Genomic DNA, 17,927 nt, shown 5'->3' on the forward strand with positions numbered 1-17,927 from the left:
CAGTTGAAGTCGATGCTTTATTTCTATGAGTTTGTTCTCTCTCCAGCGCTTATACTATGTTACATCTGAGGTGCCTGTCTGTGTCCTGCTCACCAGCTGCCGTTCCTGTGAAGAGAGAGACTACTTCCTGTTTCTCTATGTTTATATACATCTCTGGTGCTCCCTGTAGTGGTTACTTAGTGGTAGCGTATTTACCTTGACCCCTTGTGTGTATACAGTGATGCATATCGCTACATACGTTATGACATTTTTTTTTACTTCCCATGTTTTTTTGTTTTTCTGTGTGTACATTTCTAAGTATATCATGTATAAAACCCAATAAAAACATTGAGAAAAAATTAATGGAATGGCTTCTTTCTGTGCCGTAAATGTTTCTATATTTCAATGTAACCATGGGCTGGATTCTCCGATCCCCAATGCCAAAATCGCGTTCGGCGACGGGGCGGAGAACCCCCGATGACTCCGAAATCGCATTGGATTGGATTGGATTTGTTTATTGTCACGTGTCCCGAGGTACAGTGAAAAGTATTTTCTGCGAGCAGCTCAACAGATCATTAAGTACATGAGAAGAAAAGGGAATAAAATAAAATACATAATAGGGCAACACAACATATACAATGTAACTACATAAGCACTGGCATCGGATGAAGCATACAGGGTGTAGTGTTAATGAAGTCAGTCGATAAGAGGGTCATTTAGGAGTCTGGTGACAGTGGGGAAGAAGCTATTTTTGAGTTTGTTTGTGCGTGTTCTCAGACTTCTGTATCTCCTGCCCAATGGAAGAAGTTGGAAGAGTGAGTAAGCCGGGTGGGAGGGATCTTTGATTATACTGCCCGCTTTCCCCAGGCAGAGGGAGGTGTAGATGGAGTCAATGGATGGGAGGCAGGTTCGTGTGATCGACTGGGCTGTGTTCACGACTCTCTGAAGTTTCTTGCGGTCCTGGGCCGAGCAGTTGCCATACCAGGCTGTGATGCAGCCCGATAGGATGCTTTCTATGGTGCATCTGTGAAAGTTGGTAAGAGTCAATGTGGACATGCCGAATTTCCTTAGTTTCCTGAGGAAGTATAGGTGCTGTTGTGCTTTCTTGGTGGTAGCGTCGACGTGGGTGGACCAGGACAGATTTTTGGAGATGTGCACCCCTAGGATTTGCCGATGGGGTGGAGAATCTCCGCCGCTGAAATCGTGTTTGGCGACAGGGCGGAGAATCCCCGATCATGTCGAAATCCCGTTCGGTGGTGGGGCGGAGAATCCCTGGTGATGCCAAAATCGTGGGCGGCGCCGCTTTCACAACCTGAAAAGCCATATCCACGGCCTCTGTACGTTGGCGGAGGCCTACCCCGCGATGCCCCGGCCGGCCGAGGTCCCAACAGCATGGGTCTCTCATGGTCTCACCCGTTGGGAACTCAGCGTGGCGGCTGAGGACTCAGTCCAGCACCGCCACAGTCAGGGTAGAGATGATCCACGGGCTGGGGTGGACATATTCGGGGCTGGGGGCACTGTGGTGGGCTGGTCCGGGGGGCGCCAGCCAGCCGAAGGGAGGGACTATTTCACAGGCCGTGTCTGCGAGCAGCACCCGCCATGTTGCACGGCATGGCCGCTGCAGGCTGCCTCCATGTGCATGCGTGGCCATGGACCCGGCAATTCTCCAGGCCATATTGGCAGCTAGAGCCAGGTGCTCTATGCTGCCTCCCTGCTAGCCCCCAACAAAACGGGGAATCGTTGGCTGTTTTGTGCCAGTTTTCCTACCGTTCCCACGCCAGCGTGGGGACATAATCTCCAAATCGGGGAATCCAGCCCCTTATCTTTAGGTTCAGCACTTCACAGACTTCTGACTCAACCTTGAGTTTAAGAATTTGAGATTATAACCACTGCTCCCATTCTGTACGCAGCAGTTGCTGCTAATGATTCTGCTATTTCCATTTACAACTCATCTGGACCCATCTTTTGTCTCTTTACTTGTCCCAATACTCACCATTTTGCCTTGCACCATCATCCTTTTAGTCCATTAAATCTTTTCTGCGTTCCACCCTATCAGAGACCTTTGTTCTTTCTCCCCAACCACCCCCCCATATACCTGCTTCGATATTTGCTTAAAACTTGTTGCATCTCCAATCTTTACCAGCATAGACAACGGCACGCCCCTCCCATTGCCGGGAAACACGCAGCTGGGAGGCTGGAGAATTTTGCCCCTGGACAAAAAACCTGGCCGTGTTTCTGGTGAGAAACATGCTAGTTTTCAGTCACAACCTGACACGTTGCCATTTTGTTTGGAAAATTCCACCCATGGGGCGAAATTCTCCCGAAACGGTGCGATGTCCGTCGACTGGCGCCCAAAACGGCGCCTATCAGACGGGCATCGCGCCGCCCCAAAGGTGCGGAATGCTGCACATCTTTGGGGGCCGAGCCCCAACATTGAGGGGCTAGGCCGACGCCGGAGGAATTTCCGCCCCGCCAGCTGGCGGAAACGGCCTTTGTTGCCCCGCCAGCTGGCGCGGAAATGACAGCCCCGGGCGGCGCATGCGCGGGAGCATCAGCGGCCGCTGACAGTTTCCCACGCATGCACAGTGGAGGGAGTCTCTTCCGCCTCCGCCATGGTGGAGACCGTGGCGGAGGCGGAAGGGAAAGAGTGCCCCCACGGCACAGGCCCGCCTGCGGATCGGTGGGCCCCGATCGCGGGCCAGGCCACTGTGGGGGCACCCCCCGGGGCTAGATCACCCCGCACCCCCCCCAGGACCCCGGAGCCCGCCCGCGCCGCCTTGTCCTGCCGTTCAAAAGGTGGTTTAATCCACGCCGGCGGGACAGGCAATTTATCGGCGGGACTTCGGCGAATCGAGCGGGGGGGCCCGCTAACCGGCGCGGCCCAATTCCCACCCCCGCCGAATATCCGGTACCGGAGACTTCGGCAACCGGCGGGGGCGGGATTCACGGCAGCCCCCGGCGATTCTCCAACCCGGCGGGGGGTCGGAGAATGACGCCCACAGTCTCACAACAGCCACTGGGTGGCAGGCAATACTTTTTAGTGAAAGTTCATTCATTTCTATGATACAGCATTCGTGTTAGTGGGAAGGATCATCCATGAACCACATTAGCTGTACTCCGTTGTTGACCTAACCTGGTCAGCCTAATGTTTGGTTAGATGGCACACTCCTCAGAGGTAACTTGTATGTCTGCCTTGCAAGTTGAAATTCTGAATACTTAATTATAAAATTTGCCCGGATTAAACCAATTACATTCACGTCACAGAAGTGCCATGCAATGGCTATCTCCTATAAGAGAATATCTAATAATAATAATCCTTATGAGTGTCCCAAGTAGGTTTACAGGAACACTGCAATGAAATTACTGTGAAAATCCCCTAGTTGCCACATTCCGGCGCCTGTTCGGGTCACAGAGGAAGAATTCAGAATGTCCTATTCATCTAACAGCACATCTTTCAGGACTTGTGGGTGGAAACCGGAGCACCTGGAGGAAACCCATCACCCCTTGACATTCAATGGCATTACCATCGCTGAATCCCCCACAATCAACATCCTGAGGGTTCCATTGACCAGAAACTGAACTGGACTAGCCATATTAATGCTGAGGTTACCAGGGCAGGTCAAAGGCTAGGAATCCTACGGTGAGTGACTCACCTCCTGACCCTCCAAAGCCTGTCCACCATTTACAAGGCACAAGTCAGGAGTCTGATGAAACACTCTCCATTTGCCTGGATGTGGGATCTCCAACAACACGCAAGAAACTCAACACCATATAGGACAAAACAACATGTTTGATTGCTCCCCCTTCCACAAACATTCAAACCCTCCACCACCGACGAACAGTGACAGCCATGTGCACAATCTACAAGATGCACTGCAGAAACTCACCAAGGTTCCTTTTCCAGCCACCACCTGGAGGTTCCCCTCCAAGTCACTCACCATCCTCACTTGGAAATATATCGCCGTTCCTTCACTGTCGCTGGGACAAAATCCTGGAACTCCCTCCCTAACAACACAGTGGGTGTACCCATACCTCAGGGACTGCAGCGGCTCAAGAAGGCATCTCACCACCACCTTCTGAAGGTCAACTAGGGCTGGCCTAACCAGAGATGCCAACTTCTTGTAAATGAATTTTTAAAAAATAGCATCCTTTGATACTTATTCAAGCCGGCATTGATGTCTGCCTTACAAGCATGACCGCTAAACTGGTCGCAACATTTTTCCTATGAATCTACTGTAACCTAATTGCTTGGGGAGTTTCTAGATGTTCTATAAATGTTAATACATGACCAGGAATTACTTACTGTGAAGAACCTTTCCTGGTGATCTTACCTTGCACCAGCCTGTTTCACCACAGCGGCAATCATTTCAGTGTGAGAATATGTGATTGAATGGGCTTTTTCATAACATCTCAGCAAATCCAGCAGACAGCTGTGAATTTCCAAACAACAAAGCATGAAGGTCTTCTTCATCTGATAAGAATTGCATTGTTTTGGATTTTTATTTTTCCAATGTAAAAACAAAATATGCATCAGTTTCATATTTAAGTCAATTTGGGACTTATGCCTATGATGTGACGCACTTTGAAGATTTAAGTATCAACAAATTTCCACTACTTTATATTTTCTATTATCCAGATGATTGGTGTGAATAGTAAATAACCAGATGGCATTATCAAGTGCAATTTAAATGGTATTTCCTCGGGAATGGCAAAATTCATACAGGAAGTATCAGGGACTGTTTTATTTTAATAATCTAATTCTTTAATATGCTATTTGAAATTACCCAGATTGATGACAACAGAATTTTAAAAAGGTACGATAAATCTTTGTTGTTGCAAAAAACGTCTTCTAAATAGAATAGACGATTTGGATATACCTGAAGAAATGTATTCTGTTTTCTTGTAACTAGAGGCAGTGAAGTGGTCAGAAGAGGTACTTTGGTGCTGGAATACCTGGAGGATTCCAGAAATTCTGGGTTTCCATTCCGAAGATTTGTCAAAACTAATTTTCACGAGTGCCTTATGCAAGCAGAACTTCACCTTCCCTGCAACAGATCCATGAGGAATGGTTTGTGCCCAGCATCCCGATACCATGAAGAAGCTGGCATTCAGGATCTTTCTGGGGTGGAAAGGTGAGGACCCAGAGTGTCTGGACAGGGGGTATGGACTGGCCTACATTTTTGAACCATTGGTCCTTTTATAAAAGAATATGATTACTTTATTTTGAGTCAATAATGTCACTTGTATCCTTATCTTTATTATCTTTGATCCCAGGTATATAGTTTGGTCAGAGGTGAAAGTTGGCAGCACAAGGATTCCTGCTCCATCACATTGATGGTGTCAGAGTGGACGAGACAATTTTCGGGCACCATTTTGCTCTCTATTTAATCAGTATATTGTCTAGATTTTATAAATAAAGTTTAAAATTAATGAAAGATTTATAGCTTCTTACTGCTGCAAACATGAATAGATAAATAACAGAAAAAATAAATCCCTAATTATTTTTGACTTACTTAAATTTTGAAAAAAGATTGTAGAAGTTTCTTACTTTCATGGTAAGAACTGTAACATACAATCAATATGACAGAGTGAATTATATTGAATGATGGGGAGGTTTTCAAATGGGAGCTCCCAGTGGGAAGCCTTCACCATCAGGGGTACATAGTAGAAATTCGTGTTCATCCACTGTGATTTTCCATCAATACTTTAATTGTCACATGCTCACATTTCCATTATGTACTTCCAGATGGTAAGGCTCGAGCACAAGCTGGTAAAATTATCCATAATATGTTTTAGTCACTAATAAGATCATTGAAAACTCTGTGTAACTTCTTCTATTGGTCTGTTGCCTTGACCAGGCTAGGCTTGAATTTTGGAGACCTGAGACTGGATTCTCAGTTGACTTTGGGAGAGGTTTTGAGGAATGTCCATGACACATGTACAGCTGTAGGGAGAGCAATTTATTGATCCAATCTTTTATTTTTTAAATGTTACAAGGCATTGGTAAGATTGCACCTGCAGTATTGTGCACAGTTTTGGTCCCCTTATTTGAGGAAAGATGGAGTGGCATTTGATGCAGTTCAGAGGAGGTTCACGAGATTGATTCCAGAGATGAGGGGTTTGTCGTATGAGGAGAGATGAAAAAGATTAGGCCAATACTCTCTAGAGTTTAGAAGAATGAGGGGAGATCTAATTGAGGTATACAAGATGCTAAAAGGTATGGATAAAGTAGACGTAGAGCAGATGCTTCTCGTGTGGGGCATTCTAAAACGAGAATCCATAATCTTAGAATAAAAGGTAGCAAACTTAAAACAGATTTGAGGAAAAACTGCTTCTCTGTGGAATTCGGTACCCCAGAGTGCGGTGGATGAAAGGACAGTGAGTAAATTTAGGGAGGAGTTTTGAAGGGTTATGGAGAATCGGCAGGACGGTGGAGTTGAGGCCAGGATGGGATCAGCCATGATCGCATTGAGGGTGTTATGTTCGGGAGGCTAACTTGCCGCTCCTAGGTCATGTTCTAGGGAGGAAATATCCTGGCTGATTTCGCAATCCAGCTCTTGGCCTGTAACATTGTAGGTAGCAGGTGAGGAACATATCAGCCATGATGGAATGGCGAGCAGACTCGATGAGCAGAATGGCCTAATTCTGCTCATAAATCTTCCGAATTTATGAAACTTATTTCTGATGGACTTTTATTACACCTCAGAAGACCCACCTGACCAACAATATAAAATGATCAAAATAAAAAACTAAAAGTGCTGAAAGCACTGCAGGTCAGGCAGTATCTGCGATGGAAGATCTTAACCTGGCATATGAACTATCTTTCTCTCTCTAAAGATGTTGACTTACCTGTTGAATTATTTTTTTACATTTTCCCTTTTCATTTCATATTTCCAGCACCATTACTATTTTTCTTTTCTTTAAGAGATGTTAAAGAACTGGTTAGGAACAGAATGCCTTTTCTTCAAATTCCTATGATAAATTAATTTGCATTCTGCTTTAATTCATTTTGATTAAAATAATCTTTTTTACATATGAATAAAATATTAGATATCACTGGGGCGGGACTCTTCCCAATCAGCGCGATGTCCGCCGACCGGCGCCAAAAACGGCGCGAATCAGTCGGCATCGCGCCGCCCCAAAGGTGCGGAATTCTCCGCATCTTGAGGGGCCGAGCCCTCACCTTGAGGGGCTAGGCCCGCACCGGACTGATTTCCGCCCTGCCAGCTGGTGGGAAAGGCCTTTGGTGCCCCGCCAACTGGTGCGGAAATGACTTGGCCGGGCGGCGCATGCGCGGGAGCATCAGCGGGCGCTCACGGCATTCCCGCGCATGCGCAGTGGAGGGGGTCTCTTCCGCCTCCGCCATAGTGGAGACCATGGCAAAGGCAGAAGGAAAAGAGTGCCCCCACGGCACAGGCCCGCCCGCGGATCGTTGTCCCCGATCGCGGGCCAGGCCATCATGGGGGCACCCCCCGGGGCCAGATCGCCCGCCCCCCCCCCCCTCACCCCAGGACCCCAGAGCCCGCCAGCACCACCTTGTCCCTCCGGTAAGAGAGGTGGTTTGATTCTCGCCGGCGGGACAGGCATTCCAGCAGCAGGACTTCGGCCCATCGCGGGCCGGAGAACCCCGGGGGGGGGGGGGGCGCCAACCGTGCGGCGCGATTCCCACCCTGCCGAATATCTGGTGCCGGAGAATTCGGCAACCGGCGGGGGCGGGATTCACGCCAGCCCATGGCGATTCTCCGACCCGGCGGGGGGGGTCGGAGAATCCCGCCCCCGATCTCTGTTGCTATCATATAATTTATATCTATTAAAAGCTAAAATAAATACAGTTATTTGGGACACTATTTTCAAAACACCATGCAGTTGTTCATAAAAAATGTGTCCTATAATCCTTCTGGAATTTAGTTATTTATTAAATAATCACAGAGATATAGGGCATGATACAATACTCCCTTAGATTCACACATTTACAGATTTTAAGGAGTACGTGGTTTACAAAGTATATCTTAATCTACAATGGACTCAGTAACACAAAGTCCCTTTAAACTCACATGTTAGCTGTAGTCAAATACATTCTCCACTCTGAACCTCAAACTCCCCCAGATGATTGTCACACCACTCCCAAAAAAACACAACTTGAAATCTTCCTCCAGTATAATGTTTTCCATCAGCGGTTTGCATTCCAAAATCCAATTCAGGTTTTCCATTTTATTCTGTCACACAAAGCTTCTGCTCCACACTTAACAAAGAATCTAGCATCCAGGTTTTACAATACGCCCTTCAGGATTTCTTTCTCTTGACTATTGCACAAACTATTCACAATTGCTTTAACTATTGATCCCCAGACTCTATTGAAATGGCAAACTTTTGATTCACCTGTGAAGCCTGCTTTCGCACTTTAACTCTGATTACTGCAGCTTTCACTCACGCCACTTCATCTGTCTTTCATTTGAATTCTCCTGAACAATAGTCTGGTGGTGGATTCTCTGTTGCCTACTGCTGGCAACTGGTTTCCCGATCCAGCGGAGAATGGACCTTCGGCCAAAAAATGGGATTGGTGCCTGCCGCCAATCCCCTTCCGATGCTCTGGTTCCCCACTGGTGGTAGCAGGGAACTTCATGCCCTGTGTGGTGGCACCATGCAAATTGGTGATTTGCGCCCATTTGCATCTGTTTAACGGGTTGGAAGCCCAATTACCCAGCCCCCCATGATGCTCCAGACCTCTCAGCCAGGATTCACGTGGTCATGAATTGTTGCTCGTTTTCCCAAATGTGGCACTGACACGGTGGACCCCGTGGTGTGTCAAGCAGTGCATAATGGAGGTGCCCCCCCCCCCAAAACCCATCAGAAGGTTCCCCCCCCCGCCCACAAAGCAAATCCTGCCTACGCCAATCCCTCCAACCCCTCATCAGACCCCCTTATCAGACAATGCTATCAGACCATCCACATTAGACCTCCCTATCAGACCCCCCAACAGAGACCCTCAACAGAGACCCCGAACAAATCGTCGATTCAAGATACCTGCCTGAAAGCTGAACACCAGTTCAGGAAGTAGATAGAAAATTCATTGCATTTTCACTTATCCTTTCCTAACATCTGCTGCCTCAGACAGCTGTTACATATGTCAGATGCTTTCCCGAAAGCCAAATACTCTTCAAAGGGCTTGAAATCCATTGACAGCATTTGAAATGCATTCAATTTCACATAGCAATACATTGAATTAGCCAGTGATTCCCACGACAGTAATGGTTGTGATGGTGGTGTGTTCCTTGCACAAGATTGGCATTGTCCAACCTTCTCTTCAATTTGAGTGTCTAAACCTGGCCATCAAAAAATAATTGTGGGCTAATTCCTTTATCCTCATCTCACCAGGATCCCTCATGCAGTTAGTTAACGACTTTACTGCACATAATAGAACTCCATTTTGTACTGTCAACTCAAGTCTTCGTGTGATGTAGGGCTTGAGGTCTGGATTTTTCCTCCGAACGTCTGACAGTATTCCTGTTTGGACAATATCTATCACCTTCCCCTTCACTGGATTGGTTCTTGTATATCGTTGAACTTCAAATGAAGTCACAGGTATACTATCCATGAGTGAGAAATACAAAATATTGACAACATTTTCTTCTGGGTCATGCTTGACTTTTAAGGCAATCGTGCTAAAGCATCAGCATTTGCATGTTGCTCGGACTTGCGATACTGGATATCCTAAGTTTGCGCCGACAATATCAATGCCCATCTTTGCAATCTACCATCTGCCAAAGAAGGTATACCTTTATACATCCCAAAGAGTGTATTCAAAAGAGAGATGGTAGAACCTTCTTACACCAAAAATGATGTTCAAAACTTATTTTTTAGCTGAGCATAATTCATTTCTGTGCTAGTAAGAGTGCGTGAAGCAAATGTTATCGGTCGTTCATCTCCTGAAGGCATAATGTGCAAGATGATGGCAGCAACCCCATAGGCTGAGGCATCACAAGTTAATTGCAACTTCATTTTTGGATTATAATGAACCAACAGATCAGCCTTCAGAAAAGCTTCTTTCACTTCATTCTATGAATTTTCACTTTCTCCTAACCAGTGCCATGCCTATTTGATACATAGCAATGTGTGTAAAGTCTTCAATTGTGTTGCTAAATTCTTCACAAATTTACTATAATAATTGATCTGTCCTGAAAATGACCTTGCAGATGTAATGCTTCTAAGAATGTTGATATATTCTTCAGTTCTTTGTGTAAGCCATCTTTGTTGATGATATGACCAAGGTAATTTATGGATGACTTGAAAAAGACATAGTTTTCCTCCTTAACTCTCAGGTTGTGAGAGGTTGTGGCTCTGTAATCGCTTCGGGCTGGCTTCCAATTTGCTCCTGTTCACTGGAATGGATGATAAGTATGTCATCTAAATAAAATTGCACTCCATTCAATCCACTTAGAATTTTATCCATGGATCTTTAAAAAAGAGCAGGCATAGATGTTGCGCGAAATTCTCCGGAAACGGCGCGATGTCCGCCGACTGGCGCCCAAAACGGCGCCAATCAGACGGGCATCGCGCCGCCCCAAAGGTGCGGAATGCTCCGCATCTTTGGGGACCGAGCCCCAACATTGAGGGGCTAGGCCGACGCCGGAGGAATTTCTGCCCCGCCAGCTGGTGGAAACGGCCTTTGTTGCCCCGCCAGCTGGCGCGGAAATGATATCTCCGGGCGGCGCATGCGCGGAAGCGTCAGCGGCTGCTGACAGTTTCCCACGCATGCGCAGTGGAGGGAGTCTCTTCCACCTCCGCCATGGTGGAGACCGTGGCGGAGGCGGAAGGGAAAGAGTGCCCCCACGGCACAGGCCCGCCCGCGGATCGGTGGGCCCCGATCGCGGGCCAGGCCACCGTGGGGTCAGATCGCCCCGCGCCCCCCCCAGGACCCCGGAGCCCGCCCACGCCGCCTTGTCCCGCCGGTAAGGTAGGTGATTTAATTTACGTCGGTGGGACAGGCAATTTATCAGCGGGACTTTGGCCCATTCGGGCCGGAGAATCGAGCGGGGGGGGCCGCCAACCGGCGCGGCGCGATTCCCTCCCCCGCCGAATATCCGGTGCCGGAGACTTCGGCAACCGGCGGGGGCGGGATTCACGCCAGCCCCCGACGATTCTCCGACCTGGCGGGGGGTCGGAGAATGTCGCCTGTTATTCCAAAAGGAAGTCTCCTGTAACAAAACAAACCTTTTAGCTCTACAATGGTGAGAGGTGGCTGTGATTCAGCAGCTATATTCATCTACAAATATGCCTGTGAAAGATCAATTTTACTGAATTTCTGTCCTCCAGAAAGTTCAGGAAAGAAGTCTTCAATCAAGTCTTCAGTGGGATAATGATCTACACACAAATCTGGGTTAATATTAGTTTTAAAATCTCCACGAATTCTCATTGAGCCATCCCGTTTTACTGGAGGAACGATTGGTGTCATCCAATCACTTGTAGCACCAGGTTAAATGACTCCTGTTCTTACTAAACTTTCTAGCTCTTCATCAACTTTAAACTTGATGGCATGTGGTACGGTTCTAGCTTTGAGACATTTGGGTGTGCTGTGTGGTTTGATTTTTAGGTATAGCTCAACTCCAATCACAGAGCCTCATCTTCGAACACCTTCTCATACTTCTTCAGAAGTTGTTGCAAGTTGCTCCTTGAATCCACTAATTGATTGACTCTTTCCCAGTTAACCCTAATCTTAGCCAACCATGCTCTGTCAAATAGAGCAGGATGATTTTCACATACAACGTGAAGAGGCAACTTCGCCATCTGCCCATTGCTTCTCCATTCACCATAATGCTTCCTTTAATAGTACAACCTCTTCGGTGTATGTCCTTAGGATCACATTGGACGGTTTTAAAGGCAGGCACTAGCTTTTGATGATAAATTGTCTCAGGTATTAGCGATACCTGCACCATGTCCACTTCCATTTTAATTTCATGACTTTCAAATTTTGGATATGCCCAAAAACATTGATTGCCCTATATTGATAAAACACCTAGCTTAAGCTTTTACAATAGCTCGGTTTTGCTGTCTTTTGAGTGATCACAGTTTTGTCCACTAATTTGTAGATATGACTAGATTGTTTACTTGTACTGTTCTTCTTGCATTGTGTTGGTGTAGAACAGATTTTCTGAGCCCACCGTGCTTTGGCAATATGGCCCTTCTTGCCACAGTTCTTGCATGTATTCGATTTACTCCAGAATTGCCCACTGAGTGTCCAACCTGTGTACAATGGTGGTTTCACTTTTACAGCCCTGTTTCTTGAGGTATCCATTTTGTAGGATCTGTGCTCCAGCTCCTATCTGTGAAACCTCTCTTGTTGTAAGCTCCATATATGTGGCAACTTACACAGCAGCTTTTAGAGTTAAATCACTTAAAGCAGCTTCTTCTGAATTGCTTCACTATGTAACCCACAATCCAGCCTGTCTTGAAGAGTATCATCAAACGTTGTACCAAATTGACAATATCTAGCTAATCTTCTTAGAGAATCTATGAACTGTAAAATAATTTCATCTTCTTCCTGAGTATGGCGGTGAAACCAAAACCTTTCTGCAATCAATAATGGTTTAGGAGAGAAATGTCCCTCTAAGATTTTCATTAATTCATTGAAGGACTTGTCTCCTGATTTTGCTGGGTGAACAGGATTCTGCAGCAGCATAAATGTTTTCTGTACAACTGATCTGAGAAATGTTGCGACCTTTAGATCCTCTGGTGTCTGATTAACTATTAAAAACATCTGTCTTCATATGAATTCCATGTTTCATAATCCTCATCAAGCGCGTCCATGGTGCCCGTTTTACCCGTCTTTTTTGGGTCTTTTTTGGATCCTGGCTTCTAGGGACTATACTTTCTCCCTTCCAACTATGTTGAAAAGTATGGCACATGCAATTCCTTGAGAAATCTGTCACTTTTATGCCTGATTATTTTGACTTTTCTGAGTAGTGGCTCGTGCAGAGTCAGCAGACTTTGAAATCCCCGTTTCCCGCAGTCCATGTAGCTTCACCACACGTGTGGCCCCTGCAGCCCAGGCCCCACTCACTTCATTGCAAACAAGTCTTTCCTGACTGACCACCTTTTTACTCATAGTTGCAGTTGGAAAGTTTTGTTAAACCTTCACATTAGTGGCAGTGCTTCGCCTGATGTCTCAGTGTGTGTGTGCGCGAGTCCGGGGATTCTTCCTTTGCTCCTGATGCCGCCCTACAATTAGTTGATGAAAATCTTCTTTCCCGAGATTTCTCTTCCTCAATCCTTGTCGGCAGTTGTCTCTCCTGTTATAATTCTTTGTTGCTGCAAAGAGAAAAGGTTTGGAGATGCCCACACTCTGGGTTCTTATAAAACACAATGAGAGGATTATTAAGCATAACACTCATAAATTCAAGATGGTGATTTGCCCCAAGCCCACGCAAACACCCTGCTGTTGTCACCACATCACGTGATGCGGAATTAGAAAGAATGTATTCCCAGACACATAACACAGACATGCAACATTTTATGTTTTCTTCTTTCGAATTCATCAGCCTGATGTGCATATTCACTTTCATTTTCGATTGCTGGCATTGAACAAATACAACTGGATGAATGAGTTTGCAATAGGAAATAACTCAATAATTTATATAGGGAAGTCAACTTGAACATACCCATCTGTGATGTCAGTGTTGTTTGCCAAAGCCTTGTGTGCAGCCAGGAAAATGGTTTCCAGGAGAATTTTGGTGACACTTCCACCTTTCATGCGGGATGATCCGGCGATTCCTTCAGGCTGAAAGATAATTGCGTGTAGTTTTACAATAATGATCACATTCTGTGCACACAGGAATTTACTTTCTATATATTCCTATTCCTACAAGACTATGTGTATGCTTCCATTTGGAAAACTTTTTTTGGTGTTCTGTAGTGCAATTGAATAAATTGCAGTCTGATTACTTCAATGAGGTTTCTACATTGCTTCAAAGGAAATCGTGTGACTTTTGGATTAATGATTAATTGAAACAAACCACGACCAGAAACTTAAGACTCACTCTCCTTTTTAACATACCATAAATCTGACTGAGCAATTCTGTAAAACTGTGGATTACACTAGAACTATGAACACCAGTTCCCTCTGGTCCTAATGTTCTGTGTGAGGTGTGGGGTTGGACCTATTTAACATGAGGCAGACTGGTGCCAACATAGGCACCATTGGGCACATCCCCAGCACTCAACTTGTCTCATGCAGTCAGAAATTCAAAATCTCTCTGCAACTGGGAGACCAACAACCCCACCCATGTCCTTCTCAGACCAATTTAAAGGGGACAATCAAATTTAAAGTAAGGAAAATATGTTTCTTTCAGGAGGGTGCAGACCTCTTCTTCAGACTCCAACAGGGGCACACATATTCATTGTTGACAGGAGCTTCATTGTGTGTTTTATGTCTACTATTTCCTCCTGTTGCTCCTTCGCCCCACCCCCATAGAATAGATGCCATAATGTGTTTCCCATTGGGAATACCCCTGTGTTGTTGTTTGAGGGAAGAGAGCAACATACAATAGAGTTAGGAATGGCTGGTCCAGAAGCACAGGAGATTCATGGCACATGCTGATGTAAATAACTCTGGAATTCCAGGCACTGCACTTCACCAGTAGAAGCCAGTGAATTACATCACATGCTGCAATGCACTCGACAACCCACCTCCACCAAAGACATCACTGTCAGTGGTCATAATTGCCCTCCACCTTTCTGCCACCAAGTCATTCTATCTGTGTAATGATGGACTTTCAGAGACTTTATTAATGAACAACAAGGGATTTATTAACAAGCCACGCAGGGCAGCTGCATGTTTGCAGCTAGCTCTAAAATACCCCTGCCGAGGAGAAACACCTCGCTTGGGGTGATTGCACACTCTGAGTCCTGATTGGTCACCAGGCCACATGACCCTTACTATGCTGTGTTGCCCTTAAATCACCAACACCCCTTCCCCTTTAACTTATTTATACAATCTGCAATAACTAATATACTCAGTCCTAAATTCTTTTTTTTTTAACAAACATTTTATTGACGTATTTTTGGTTTCACAACAACGACAAAATAAACGATATACATAAGTCTGTAAACATAGTGCAAAAAGCCCGCTTCCTCCCTTACAGGTCTCACCTTTATTGACCCCCTACTCTAAACTAAACTAACCGCCCCCCCCCCCCCCACCTTCTGCTGACGATTAGTTTTCTGCAACAAAGTCGACGAACGGTTGTCACCTCCGGACGAACCCGAACAGTGACCCTCTCAAGGCGAACTTGATTTTCTCCAAACAGAGAAAGCTAGCCAAGTCAGTAAGCCAGGTCTCTGACTTCGGGGGCTTTGAGCCCCTCCAATCTAATAGTATCCGTCTCCGGGCTATGAGGGAAGCAAAGGCCAGAACGTCTGCCTCTTTCTCTTCCAGGATTCCCAGATCTTCCGACATCACGAAAATCGCCACCTCCGGACTCGGTGCCACCCTTGTTTTTAACACATTGGACATGACGTCTGCAAACCCCTGCCAGAATCCCCTATGCTTCGGGCATGCCCATAACATATGGACATGGTACGCTGCCCCCCCCCCCCACACACCTTGCACACCTGGCTTCTACCCCAAAGAACCTGCTCATCCGGGCCACTGTCATGTGAGCCCGGTAAACAACTTTGAACTGTATCAGGCTGAGCCTGGCGCATGTTGTGGACCCGTTGACTCTACTCAACGCATCCACCCAGAGACCATCCTCTATCTCTCCTCCTAACTTCTCTTCCCATTTGCGCTTCAGCTCCTCAGTCTGCGAGTCATCTGACCCCATGAGCTCCTTATAGATGTCGGAGACCTTCCCTTCTCCCATTCCCACTCTGGTAAATACCATATCATAAATCCCCCTTGGTGGTAGGAGCGGGAAGGTTGAGACCTGTCTACGTAGGAAGTTCTGCACCTGCAGGTACCTACATTTGTTTCCCCTCGCCAATCCAAATTTCTCCTCCAGCTCCCTCAGGCTAGGAAAGCTCCCCTCTATAAACATTTCCCCCATCCTCTCAATTCCAGCCCTCTGCCATCTCTGAAACCCCACATCCATCCTTCCCGGGGCAAACCGGTGGTTATTGCAGATTGGGGGCAAGACCGATGCTCCCTCCGCTCCCATATGCTTCCTCCATTGCCCCCAAACTCTCAGGGCTTCCACCACCATGGGGCTGGTGGAGTACCGTGCTGGCGGGAATGTCAGAGGTGCCGTTATCAATGCCCCCAAGCTGGTGCCCTTACATGAAGCCACCTCTACGCGCTCCCATGCCGACCCTCCTCCCAACCACCCACTTCCTGATCATGGCTATATTCGTCGTCCAATAATAGTTACTGAAGTTTGGCAGCGCCAACCCGCCCTCTCAAGCATCCCCTTCTTTACCTGCCCATACAAAGCCCATGATAACTTTGTAACCCGTTTAAAAAAGGTCCGTGGAATAAAGATGGGGAGACACTGGAACACAAACAGGAATCTCGGAAGGACTGTTACCTTCACCGTCTGGACTCTCCCAGCTAGTGACAATGGGAGCGCGTCCCAACTCCAAAAATCGTCCATCATTTGGTCCACCAGGCGGGCCAGATTAAGTTTGTGTAACCGTTCCCATTCCTGTGCCTCTTGGATGCCTAGATATCTAAAACTTCCCCCTCCCACTCTAAACGGCAGTTCCCCCAGTCGCCTCTCCGGCCCCCTTACCTGGATCACAAACATTTCGCTTTTCTCCATATTTAGTTTATACCCTGAAAACCGGCCAAATTCCCCCAGAATCCTCATGATTTCTTCCATCCCCTCCACTGGGTCCAATACATACAGGAGTAGGTGGTCTGCATAAAGTGCGACTCTGTGTTCCACTACCCCCTGGATCAGCCCCTTCCAGCTCCTGGAGGCTCTCAGCGCAATTGCCAGCGGCTCTATGGCTAACGCGAACAACAGTGGGGAGAGGGAGCACCCCTGTCTCGTCCCCCGATGTAGCCTAAAATAGTCTGATGTCGTCCTATTCGTCCGTACACTCGCCACAGGAGCCTGATACAGCAACCTGACCCAGTCAATAAAGCCCCGTCCAAATCCGAACCGTCCCAATACCTCCCACAGATATTCCCATTCTACTCGATCAAAAGCCTTCTCTGCGTCCATTGCGACCACTACCTCCACCTGCCTACCTTCTGGGGGCATCATGATCGCATTTAGCAACCTTCTTACATTGGACACCAACTGCCTTCCCTTGACAAACCCCATCTGGTCCTCCCCAATCATGTCCGGAACACAGTCTTCAATCCTAGCGGACAAAATTTTGGCCAGCAGTTTGGCATCCACATTCAATAGGGATATCGGCCTGTAAGATCCACCAGCTCCGGATCCTTACCTCGCTTCAGAATCAATGAGACCGTGGCCTGTGACATCGTCGGGGGAAGCACCCCTCTCTCCCTTGCCTCATTGAATGTCCTCATCAACAGCGGCCCCAATATACCAGCAAACTTTTTATAGAACTCCGCTGGGTACCCGTCTGGCCCTGGGGCTTTACCCGACTGCATGGCCTTCAGACCCTCCGCTACCTCTTCGATCCCGATCGGGGCTCCCAGCCCTTCTACCAGCTCCCCGTCCACCTTCAGGAAATTCAGCCACCCTAGGAAGTGCCTCATCCCCTCTGGCCCCGGTGGGGGTTCCGACCCATACAGCCTAATATAAAACTACTTAAAGGCCTTATTCACCCCTACTGAGTCTCCCACCAGGTTCCCGTCTCCATCCTTTACTTTCCCTATCTCCCTGGATGCCTCCCTCTTTCTAAGCTGCTGTGCAAACATTCTGCTGGCCTTCTCTCCATGCTCATAAATCGCTCCCTCGCCTTTCTCAGCTGCACTACCACCCTCCCTGTGGTTAACAAGCCGAACTCCACCTGTATCCTCCGCCGTTCCCTTAAAAGCC

The 17,927-nt window shown here is 47.1% G+C and overlaps 1 protein-coding gene across 1 annotated transcript in view; it reads right to left on the reverse strand.

Annotated features, from left to right (window-relative positions):
• Positions 1-17,927, reverse strand: part of gckr (glucokinase (hexokinase 4) regulator) — a 177,020-nt gene that overhangs the window by 63,067 nt on the left and 96,026 nt on the right. The window contains exons 10-11 of the mRNA XM_072499054.1: positions 13,635-13,753; positions 4,311-4,409 (exon numbers count right to left, since the gene is read on the reverse strand). Of these exons, the coding sequence (XP_072355155.1) occupies positions 4,311-4,409; positions 13,635-13,753 (218 nt within the window). The remainder of the gene's footprint in view (positions 1-4,310; positions 4,410-13,634; positions 13,754-17,927) is intronic.

The sequence above is a fragment of the Scyliorhinus torazame genome, chromosome 4 (assembly GCF_047496885.1).
Source record: "Scyliorhinus torazame isolate Kashiwa2021f chromosome 4, sScyTor2.1, whole genome shotgun sequence".
Taxonomy (NCBI): domain Eukaryota; kingdom Metazoa; phylum Chordata; class Chondrichthyes; order Carcharhiniformes; family Scyliorhinidae; genus Scyliorhinus; species Scyliorhinus torazame.